The 12,050-nt window shown below is 35.5% G+C and overlaps 2 protein-coding genes across 2 annotated transcripts; both read right to left on the minus strand.

Moving 5' to 3' along the window:
• Positions 1 to 770: 770 nt before the first annotated feature.
• Positions 771 to 4,530, minus strand: LOC102691178 (guanylyl cyclase-activating protein 2-like). Its single transcript, XM_006642660.3, has 4 exons — positions 3,747 to 4,530; positions 3,121 to 3,270; positions 2,824 to 2,932; positions 771 to 1,857 (listed from the first exon to the last, which is right to left on the minus strand). Exons 1-4 carry the CDS (start codon positions 3,936 to 3,938, stop codon positions 1,730 to 1,732), a joined length of 579 nt encoding a protein of 192 aa, XP_006642723.1. The 5' UTR covers positions 3,939 to 4,530; the 3' UTR covers positions 771 to 1,729.
• A 1,063-nt stretch (positions 4,531 to 5,593) lies between these two features.
• LOC102691378 (guanylyl cyclase-activating protein 2-like) lies at positions 5,594 to 8,532 on the minus strand. The gene is made up of 4 exons (XM_015338520.1): positions 8,179 to 8,532; positions 7,550 to 7,699; positions 6,625 to 6,733; positions 5,594 to 6,250 (listed from the first exon to the last, which is right to left on the minus strand). The coding sequence occupies exons 1-4, from the start codon at positions 8,380 to 8,382 to the stop codon at positions 6,123 to 6,125; spliced, it is 591 nt and encodes a 196-aa protein (XP_015194006.1). The 5' UTR covers positions 8,383 to 8,532; the 3' UTR covers positions 5,594 to 6,122.
• Positions 8,533 to 12,050: the final 3,518 nt, after the last annotated feature.

The raw sequence follows: 12,050 nt of genomic DNA on the forward strand, positions 1-12,050 counted from the left end.
CTTACATTGCCCTGAAAGATACAGTATATGTTTATGTTGCACTGAAATCTTCAAAAACGTTTTGCTTCAATTTACTTTCATCACGAAGAAGTATTATTAAATTAAGTTGAAGTAGGTTGCTGCGTCAGCATGGGTAGGCTGCAAAGGAACAGGTAACGGGAATTATTCCATGGTGAAAAGAAAAGAAAGGAAACAGCATTTCAGATGTGGAGCCTTCTTCAGGTGTGCCACAGCCGAAACATTGCGTTTCCTTTCTTTTCTTTTCAGCATGGAATAAACCCTGGCAAGAGTGTGTGCTGAAATTATTAGTTTTAAAATAGTTCTAGCTATATGTTTCTTTTAACTTCGTTTTAGGGTGAGTTTAGTCTCAAATTAGCTCCTTTAAAAAGTTAACTACCATGTTAATCTTCTAACAAACATTAAAGGTCAGATTAGTTCATGTGGGAAGCTGTGTCAGCATGCGTAGTCTACAAAGGTAATCGGTTTATCCCAGGTGTGATCTAACTATAACTCTAACTCTCACATCTGAAGAAGGCTTCACAGATATACTCATATACTCAGATATAAAAGATTACCCAGAGATATGTCTACTGACCTTGTTAACTGTAATCTATGAGTGTCAGGAGAGGAGGAATCAGGCTGTGGTGGAACCCAAAATAATGGAATTGTTTAAAGAGAAAAAGAATGTCTCTATCAACATATTGTTTAATTTTGTAGACTGTAATTGCAGGTTATCACCAAAAATCATAATCAGTAAAACAAAAAGAAGTAGAAATAGTCTTTTATTAGAGTAGTCCCTAAACCCTGTCTGAAAACCCTGTATTACAAGAGGGGGCTTTAAGGGAGGCATTACTGTATATTAGGAGTTGTATAAATCTCCATGCAAGCATAATGAAGACCACAAATGAACCTGAAGAAAGCGGGCAAAAGAAAAATAACACAATCTAGCCCCAAAACAATAATACAGTAAAGCTAAATCCACAAACTGGTCAGTTTGGTGAAAATATCACACATATCTGATAGGTTTTATAATGTTTGAGTTCCAGGACAGTTATTTCCTTATTGATTATTTCCTTGTTCAATATAAATAGCAGAACAATGTTAAAGTTAATCATCTTGAATGACACATTCTTATTCTGTACAAACAATAAAAAGCCTTTGTATAAAAACATGTAAAATCACAAACCCACGTTACCTAAGGATAAAAGATAGTAGCGCAGTATAGTGCTGGTGATGTTGTAGTGATATCATACATGGTTACAATAGCTTATAATGAATGTGATGGCATTTGGAAATGTCATTACGCTCAATGCACCCATGTTGATTCAATGCCTGTTCCATTCTGGCACTGCAAAATCCTTCAAATCCAGATACCAGACAGCAGATTATATTGTAGTCAACAACCAAGACAGTACCAAAGGACTATTCAACTGGTGCCATGTTGGAGGACCAACAAAATGTTCTGGCTCAGAAAGTGCTGTGAGCATGCAAATGCCCATGTTTAAAATATACACAATATGAAGATACTTGAAGATGGCCCCGTAAATCCATCAGTGAAGAAGACCTGTCCTTTCCTCAACTGAAATGGTGCTTTAATCTGATGTTAGCTCTTCACATTGCTGCTAATCCATGTTGCCATGTTAGCAGAAACTTAAAGTTCCCCTTCTGAGTTTCTCTCTTGGGTGCATTTTCTCCCACACCCAGCTGGAAGTTAAATCATTGTTAATAGTCAAAGAGATGCCCGTTTTCTCCTGTTGTCTATAACCCACCCACTTGGATTCACGTTTAGCTTCAGCATATTCATAACCCATTGATCCTTCTGAGCACCTTTGATGAACTCTTCTAGCGAAAGCTGGCCTGCAAAAAAAAAACAATATAAACTAATTGTCCTTCGCTATGAATTGTCATTATTAATTTATTGTTTTTGGCACTTTTATTCAAAGCAATTTACTTTAGTCCAACAAGGCCATTTACTGGAATATCTACAGGTATGTGAAGTACTTTCCTCAGGATTATAGTTTATATCTTAAAATAGATTGCTGGTAGAGGAGGGGAGTACCCATTACCTGTAAATCACTGAGTGGAGCACACAGAAAAATGCTATATACTGTAGGTGCAAGGATTATTGATTATTATTTATAGCACCTTATCACACCCGCTGGTTTTCATTCACCAGACAAGAGTGCTTGAACTACTTCACGTTGCACTACACATATACTGTATGCTCAGGAACAAGTAATAGGTTTATTCCATGCTGAAAAGAGAAGAAAGAAAACACAGCATTTCGGGTGTGAAGAAGAAGGCACCACAGCCGAAACGTTGTTTTCTTACTTCTCTTTTCAGCATGGAATAAACCTATTACTTGTTCCTTTGCAACCTTCGTACAGCAGGCTGACGCAGCTACCCACCTGAACTACTGTATGCTCATATTTATATTGAGAATGAAAACATTTTTTTTATTAGAAGCACTTGAGAAGATATATTTGATAAGAGGCATAAAAGCAATACACTCTCAATGTTATACATTTCAGTTTTAAGCAACGATACAGACTATATCCATGGCAGTTGAATAAGCGAGGCGTCTTCAGAGAGGGAAAAATGGCATGTGCAATTCAAATTATAGCGAAGCTCTGAAATTCATCAGATCATATGAATACTAAGCTAAAACCTGCAGATATCTGGAATTTTAACAACTAGGTTTCGAGTAATTTCAGCACGCCGCGCACATAGCCAAGTACAAGCCGCAATACTGTCGTGCTACAACGCAGGTTTTAGGAATAACTATAATTCAGTGTTGTGCAATTACATCCTGCTACCACTTACCATCACCGTTTTCGTCAACAAGTTCGAATATTCTCTCACAAACTTCATCGGGCGTAAGGAGAGGGGTTTCGTCTTTTGCCGTTGCACCCGTCTTGATGCTATAAATTGCCTATCGACAAACAAAAGAAGAAAAAAGTCACTGCAAGTCTTCCACATTTTTTAAGAATCTTAAAGGGACCCTGACACGTTTCTGTAAGCAGCTGAAAGAAGCTGGCAAATAACGAACATGATTACGACACCAAGTCACACAAGCGTGATCGCCGTCTGTGTGCTTTATAGAACCGCACTAGATCTTACCGCTATGATTTGCCGCAGTTCCTCTCTTTCAAGGCATCCGTTACCATCTTTGTCATAAACTTTAAAGGACCACCGCAGTTTGTGTTCAAGTTTCCCTCTAAGGACGAGATTTAGAGCTGCAACGTATTCCAAAAAGTCGATGGTATTGTCCTAGAAAGGTGAAAACAAAATGTAGGCAGTGTCAAGTTAGAAAAGCCTCTATCACTTAGAAGAACTGACATACGGAGTACTAACATACTGTGTCAATGTTTTACAACACACACAGAGAGACGGTCCTCACACCCGTCTCTGGCAGGTTTTATTCTGTTTATGATCCACCACCCATTTTCACTAATAACCGGATTCACGCAGCATTAAGATTAACATCGTCGAAGAATGGCAAGGTCAGATTCTGAACTGCTTGCAGTTCTGTTCAGAAACTCTTCACCTATCCTGATATTCAACGATTGTTAAAGAACCAGTGGAAATGGAATTGAAATACCACGTTAAAGCTATAATTATGCAATGTTGTTCCCGTACAATATAAATGTATATCAAAGCCAAATCCACACAGTCGTATTTTTTGAGTCAAGCCTATTAATAAACGCTGTTTTTGTGAAGAACTAGGCGGTAGCCTGGTCCTTTACCTCGTTGGTGTCAAATGTCCTGAACATGTTGTCCATATACAAGGATTCCTCTGTCGTGTCAGTAACTCCAAAAAACCTTTTGAACTCGTGCAAAAATAAAGCTCCACTTGGGCATTCCACTACAAAAGTCTTATACAATTCCTGTAGCTCTGCAATATCAACCTCTCTGTGATCACTTTGGAACTGCCCCATCGTTTAACCTAATGTCAGCCCTTGTCTTTAGTGGTGTGAAGACCAGTTGATCCGCTTTTCAGAGGGCTGGGATAGCCATTGCTCAGAAGTGGAGGTCTTGCTTGTAGGTCTCTGAGTATCTTTGCGAAAGATTTCCCCAAAGGCATAACTTTAAGTACTAACGTTGACTACCCTGGGCGATATTTATAGATCTCTGCAATCTCATTTGCTTTCCAATCTACTAAATCCTAATCCAAAAACACTGCTTTTGTTGTTTAACGACCCCAAAATAATTTACACTAACTCTCAATTAAGCGAAGTATAGGACTTGTCAAAGGGGTTTATCTCCTGTCCAGAAGTATGTTTCCATTGTTGTTGTTATATTTCATTTCACTTTATTTTGCTCGTATAATTACGTACATTAACTTTGCAGAAAAAAACTAATGCTAATGCCGTGCTTAAATTCCCACTGGTTTTATCCAGACTAGTGTTTAAGAGTTGCCTCAAAAGACAGCGTACTATTCTATTATTAGCTATAGGAGCCTCACGCTCATAATCGCTTTTAGACGAAACCTTGAGGTTTGAAACAACAAACGAGAAATAAAGAAATTACTCGATGCTAATTATGCAAATTACTCAATATAATTACTCCGTATTTTTATATTCAACCCCTCCCCCAGCAAGAAGAAAATGCAGAACAAAAAATAGAACAATATTTACACAATGGTTACAATACTATTTTCCCAAATCTGAATAATTTCATTGTTTTAAAATAATTATAAATATGCACATTCATTGAAAAAAATATTTTATATATAATTAAATTTTTTCATGTGTGGTTGTTGTCCCTCATTAGTTAAGTTTTTATTCAAATTATGAAGTATAATTTTCCACATCTTCTTTGTGTCATGTTAAACTTTCAACAAGCAAGGCGGAACCCATTCAAAATATAAGTTTATGTCATTCTGGTACACATTTTGTTTACAAAGTGGTTAATGTTTCAAAGATTATGCATGCTTGAGTCAGATCTTCAAATCAGATTATCTGGCAAACTTTCATCCTTCAGGCTCCTGTAGCTAGGATTGGTGTTTAATCAGGCCTGGATTTATAAACCCTCTTCTGTGTTTTCCTGAGCCCCCTGGACTAATGAGTCTGTGACCCATAAGCTTTTATTTAGCCTCTTGAAAGTTCAATCTATATCCAGTACTGAGGGAAGGCCTCTCACAGTTTTAACTAAGTACAGGACTATTAGTAATTAAAGTGATGTGCAGGACATACATATTCTCTTGGTAAGAATTTATGTACTGTATGAAGAGAAGGAATCCTCCCATTAACTTTATGCTTATGATGATAGTACAGAAAGGAGGAAAATACTGTTCCAAGGCACAATGTCACATCTGTTCTGTGATTATGCACTGCAGTAATAGTCAATTCAGAAAATTTAGTCAGTTTTGTGAACTATTGTTCACATGCCAGGTCTGCAGCATAATATACTGTACTTCTTTCAACTTGGATGTGTGTAGCGGCAATTGAAAACAGTGTCATCTTTGTAATTATTTCACTTTCATATGCATGTCTGTATTGTCATGGGAAATTAATCATTTTCAAAGATGTACAAATGAAATATTAAAATTAGTATTAATCATGCATGCTTCCATTTTTACACATCTAACCAGTATGAAAACAATACTTTTTATTTTGTACAAAAACAATATTAACAAACATATCAGGTATAAAACCTTTTGTTACAATAGTTAATAATTTAAAAAATTAGCATCACTTATTTTATTTAAATCCAGCTCGTAACAACATTATTTACGCAGAAGGAGTCTGTATGGGGCTAAATAAATACTACAATTTATTTTGTAAATGTAGAACATTTAGAATTTTAAAAAGACTGGGGGACGTATCAAAACTGGCAACAATTAAGTTTTTAATCAAGAGCAAACTGAAAAGGAATTTCCTGATGGGTGAAAAATCCACATTCTATAAAAAGACAAACTCTGAGCACACAGTTTCTTTTCTTACAACTAAAAACTTCAAAAGAAGATTGGTTACACAGTACCAACATTTTAGGAGAGATAAAATGGGATTTCTAGGGAGATTATCGTTTATTTTTATAAAGGAAGTCTTGGATGTAAGTAAATGTACTGTAAATCACAAAGCAGGACCTGCAAACACATACTGTAACTCAGAAAAATCAAGTCAAAACATGGCACTCTTTCTCCTCTGTTCAAGAACCCAGCCATAAGGATTTATGTCCAACTGCAGCATTGTCAGAACCCATTTGTCTTTCCTCGCTCCTTCAATGAACTCATCCAGTGTAAGCTGCCCTACAAAATAATACATTAAATGTTATTTTCCAAAAGCGAGAAATGTGTTACAAAGGAAGAGGTTCAGTGAGCCAGCTTTGTAAGTCAAACGAATAAAGTCAAATGTAAGTAATGAATGCTCTTCGCCACACCCATTGTTAGATAATGAACCAATGTTTTTAATTTTTTTGGTGATGTACTGTATGCTTAGGCTTTAAAACCTAAGCTGTAAAAAATAATTATTCAATTTTAATAATGGGGTACAGTACAAACAGAAAAACACATCACTTTTAAAGAGTAAATACTTGTACTACATATTGTTGTTTGCAGTTAAATGTGCTCAGAATAAATTAGTTAATCAATCAATTCATAATTAAATATGTTTCTGTATTTACCATCTCCATTCGCATCCACTATTTGAAATATTCTTTCACAGACTTCATCTGGTGTTAGGAACTGAGTTGCCTTGTCTTGTCTGGAGTTCTTTTTCAGTTTATAAATCGCCTTAAAAGGAAGGAAACAATGAAAACTTTGTCAGTTGTAGAATTCAAGGATTATCCTAATATCTATATTGTGCTTTTTATAGACATACACATTTGAAAGTAACCATCAATTTGATCAATCATAAATTATTGATAATATTCTCTGATTTATCAAATAAGCAACTTCGGTAGGCATCACCTTTAATAGAATGTCATTCCAATATTTAAGTAATTTAGGTAGGGGGGCTAAAATGTTTCCCCTGCATATATACAGAAAGTTTTGCAAACTATTTTTTTTACATTTAAAGTGAGAATTATTTGATTTTTTAAAATATCATTCAGGAACGTTGGTTAAACTGTGTTCTTCAGAAACGGTACTTGTTGATTCGAGCTTTGTATTAATTTGTATTCAATTATTTACAGATCCGGGAACTCAGTGGGGGATTTTCTTATTGACAGTCTCATCTTTTGCTAATTAAGACAGGCACGTGTCCTCTGACCTCTGGATTTAGTGGATTACTCACCAGCTGCTCTGAGACCAGCAACAACATCAACAGCTCCGGAGTGTGAAATGTCGGAATCGTATACAGTATACGCGATTTTATATTATGATCTGATTGCAGAACATCCATTGTTTATTAAATAGTTCTATGTGTTCTCAAGTTCCATAGGACATTTAGTCATCCGTCCGATTTCCATGTTGTAACAGGAACTGTGTCAACAGTTAGCGAATAGGAAAGCATCTTTCCCATTTGATAAACACTTCTCTCTCCGACGCCTACTGTTAGTTTTAGAAAATCTAGTTATCATATCTCCCTTTACTCCAAATATGAATTACCTGAATAATCTCACGAAGCTCACTCTTGTCCACACATCCGTTTCCGTCCTTATCATAGACTTTGAAGGACCACCTGAGTTTGTGTTCCAGTTTGCCTCTTAATACAAGATTCAAGGCGGCTACATATTCCAAGAAATCGATGGTATTGTCCTACACATCGAAAAAGGAAATGAAAGGTCTCTTAGAGCACATCTCTTATTGGAAAACATAGCCCAACATGTCATTTGTAGTAAACGTTTCGGAAAGTCGGTGAACAAATTAGAGATATTTTGGGGAAACACTGAACCCTGTTAGAGATTAAAGAACAAACAATTCACAGCTAAACAGAACGCCGTCAACACCGGTAAATACGTGTTGCACATCAAGGTTTACACAGGTGATCAGTTGTGAATCCCCTCGTTTGTCTACTGTACATACAGTATGTGAATAGCGTGATTCTCTATTTAACGACTGCAGGTTTTTATTACAGAACATGTTTTAAAAAAGTGCTGTTAGTTGACAGGATACCATGGATTCAATACGATGGCATTTATGGGACGAAGAATCCCATAAAATCTAACGAACTGGACAAATCTGTTGTGTAATGTTAAGTCGCAAAAGTTGTTTTTTTAAAAGGCGTCTTTTCTCACCCCATTTTTGTCGAAGGCTCTGAACATACTGTCTGCGTATTCCGAAGCATCACAGTTCGGGTTAATGCCGAAAAACCTCTTGAATTCGTGTAAGAACAATGTCCCGCTCGGACATTCCACTACAAACTTCTTGTACATTTCCTGCAGCTCCGCCACATCGATTTCTTCTGTTTTCATTTTGATAGAGCACTGTGGTTGCTCCATCACCAGTAGAGCTGTCCGCGGTGCTGAAACCAGCTTCTATGATACTGAAGCGGCAAACGGCAGGCTGATCTTCCAGGCTTTTCAGGCAGACTTGCCAAGTGCTCTGTTGGGCACGTAGTGTATACAAGGTTTATATACGGCAGGTAATTAGGTTGAAGACATTAAGGTTAGTACTGCAGATGGTATATTTTTAGATTAATTGAAAGTCCACTTGAGGTCATCTGTCTTGTAATAGGAGAGCTAAGTGATACGACAAATATCAGGAGTACCAGTTTGAGATGAGGAAAAACAAAAATAAATTTAAGAAAGAAATTCACATAATTATATATCTTTCTTATACAAGATGTTTTTAAGATGATTTTTTTAAATGTTATTTTTTCATAGTTGTATCTTGATTGAGATGTCCCTGCATAGCACACATTACATTGTGTGGACAGTGCATTTTGAACCAAGATTTGCTAAGCTAATAGGCTGCCAGCTGATTATTTTAGACTCTGATTAACCTTTCTTTGCAAAATTAATATGTGGAGTAATGCAAGGAGTTGAGATCCCGCAAAATCCGTGACCAATTAGTGCAACAGTGAGAGTAATTGAATAAATTAACATACTTGCTGTCTGTACAGGGCATAACAATGAAATATAAGGGCACTCACTGTACCAATCAGGCTTTATATCACTAGTAATGAGTCACAAACCTCCTTAAACCTGTGTAAGCTACCCCACAGAAGACACACCAGAAGACTGATTGTGAAAGCACATTTGTAACACTTACAAAGCAATGAGTGGCAAAACTAAGTATCGATCTTAGTCTTGCTTTCTCATGTCTTATGTACAGAGCCTAAATAAAGAGATGTTCTATCATATCCAAGAGTCTGTTCATCTGTCTACTGGAGAAATATTGGGAAATTATTGTGTTGAACAGGAGGTACAATAATTGTACCAATAATTGTGCATACTGAAATTCTTCCTCCTAAAAACATCTATTTATGTTAAACCAACTGTCTGGAACTGCAAGCTGAGAATAATATGAATTTACTAGATGGGATTTGCTGTGATTATAATAACTGGAAAAAAGCATGCATGCAACTTTTACGTACATTCATGAATTCAGAAATTATGCTATTTTAATCAGCATTTTAATCATTTTAATCATCTGACCCTCTATAACAGAGCCCCTAATCACATCTACCTAAACTGTTTTTTTTTAATTTCACATACAACTCTAGTCTGCATAAGATGCTGCTTTCTTGTTCAATGATTTTAACATAGATTGAGTCTAATTAAAGTAAGAAAAAATATGGTGTCCATAAAAAACAAACTGATAACTCCCACAAAGATAACAGCCTTTTACGATAAAGAACAGATACAGTAGAAAGATATGTTCTTACAGTGGACAGCAATTACACTTACTTTTTCAGCCTGCTTCTGTATGCTTAGTTAATGCAAAGAATCTGTTATAAGAGGATTGCTTTGCTAAAGCTGAACCCATACCCCTTTAAAATAAATTATTTTCTGAGCTGGAATTGAATTCTTCAGTCGTTTCAAGGGGCACTTAAAGGCATAAGTGTAGCACCCATTTCTCTTTAAGAGACACAGTACTTAACTGTATTTCTTAGTCTACAGTCCACGATCAGAAGGTCTTGATGGTATTTACTCTGTTTCTGAGTAAATATAGATTAAAAAAATTAATTAGGTTTTGTCTTTCATATGATGACAAGTACACATTTCCTTGTACTACAAATTAGATAAATGTGCATATTAAATAATACAAAAATTTAAATATAATATGAATTGTACAGGATGATTCTAAAGTTTATACAGTAGGCATATATAATCAGAACTCTGTACCATGAAAACAATATAATGCATGATTGGCCTAAATATAAATGAGATCAGAAAAACAAACTCATGGATTACAAAGCCATGCACATTACTATTGATCACAAATGTTTGTACCCTAAGAATGCACTTCATGCCTTGTAGTGAATGTGTTACCCGTGGTCCCACTTATACTGTGTGTCTCATTTACCTACCTGCACTCCATTTGTTCACTGTGTTACATTTCATTGCTTTCCAGTAAACAGTTTTAAGGATAATATTGTTCTAATAGGACAGTCAACTTCATAAATACTCCATATTTATGTATGAAAAAATGGTTAAGTGACCACAGGGATTTAGCAAGGTGAACTGGTAAATGTGATAAAAAAGAGAAGACCTCTTGAATGAAGCTGTCTTAGTTATTTCTGAACCATAGGCCAGTCGAGGTTACTGGCATCGTGCTAGCCACCTTAGTTAACCATAAGCAGGAACAGTTTTAAACTCATTACCGGACTTAAAATAGACTATGTTGTAACAGGCTAACAATTCATGTTATGTTTATTACTCAAAACTAATGCAGTAATAATTTACTGCATCACTGTGGATATTGTTTTATTCTTAAATAATTTCCTGAGGACAACAGAAATCAGTGTGCTGATTAATGGGCAGTATTTAGGTCAGAATACAGCTGTCCTTTCTGATGATGTGTTCTGTAATGTTTCAGTATAGTCCAAATCATTTTTATCCACTTGTATTCTACTGCATGTGGTACACTGGCCTTGATCTTTTCATTGGCTACGGAACAATTAAGGTAAAAGCATCCTTTACCTTACTTAACATTAGTGTGTCAACTTTAAATGTTATGGTCAGTCTGCCCTAGACCTCTGTTAAATAGCATGTGGAAACACAAACAATAGAAATGTTCTGTATTCAACACCTGAATTAATGTGTTCATGTTTAAAAATACACTGTGTTCATATTTAAAAATATTTGTGAAGACCTTTTAGGTTAATTAAAATGTAGTTCTACCTTTATCTCAGATTTATATGATTAAATTATAATTTAATTGGTGAGCTCAATAAAATAAGCATGAGAGGAATACAGTATAGAATGCTTACATACAGTAATTCAGTACTGTATTTATTTTCAAAACAATGCTCAACTCACATCCCTTTCACTTTTCACTTTTCCCCCAAAAAACATCACCTGAAGTTTATAATTTTTAAAGAGAATTATAGTTTATTCATTTTTAATAATTCTCCTTCTGATTTTCTAAAAGAGTTCTAAAAGGAAATTCATATACAATGTTTATTTATTTATTTAAGGAGTACTAAACCAATGTCCATAAAATGTCCATAATTCATTTTCATGTAAACTGGAGAAAGTTAAGTATAGGACATTAGTTTATATTTTGAAATTACAGCAATGAAATAAGTAACACAATAAAGACTGAGGTTCATGTTTTATGGCACTGTATGAAGAGTATGTATTAAAACTGCTCATACAAAGTCATGTCATATCTTATTGCAATGTCTTTTAGAAATAGTTCAGGTTGGTACTGTAGCTGTGTCAGCATGTGTAGGCTGTAAAGGAGCAAGTAAAGGTTTATTCCATGCTGAAAAGAGAAGAAAATAGGCTCCACAGCCAAAACGTTGTGTTTCCTTACTTCTCTTTTTACACCCGAAAAAGGCTCCACAGCCGAAACGTTATGTTTTGTTTCTCCTCTTTCAGCATGGAGTATCTTTTAGAAATTGCTCACTTGCACATTTTAAAATGTGACAAGTCCTTTCATAAAGAGAAAAGGCCTCTTTACATTACAGCACGATCAAATCTCCCTTGTCATAAGTGAA

The sequence above is a fragment of the Lepisosteus oculatus genome, chromosome 21 (assembly GCF_040954835.1).
Source record: "Lepisosteus oculatus isolate fLepOcu1 chromosome 21, fLepOcu1.hap2, whole genome shotgun sequence".
NCBI classification, from domain to species: domain Eukaryota; kingdom Metazoa; phylum Chordata; class Actinopteri; order Semionotiformes; family Lepisosteidae; genus Lepisosteus; species Lepisosteus oculatus.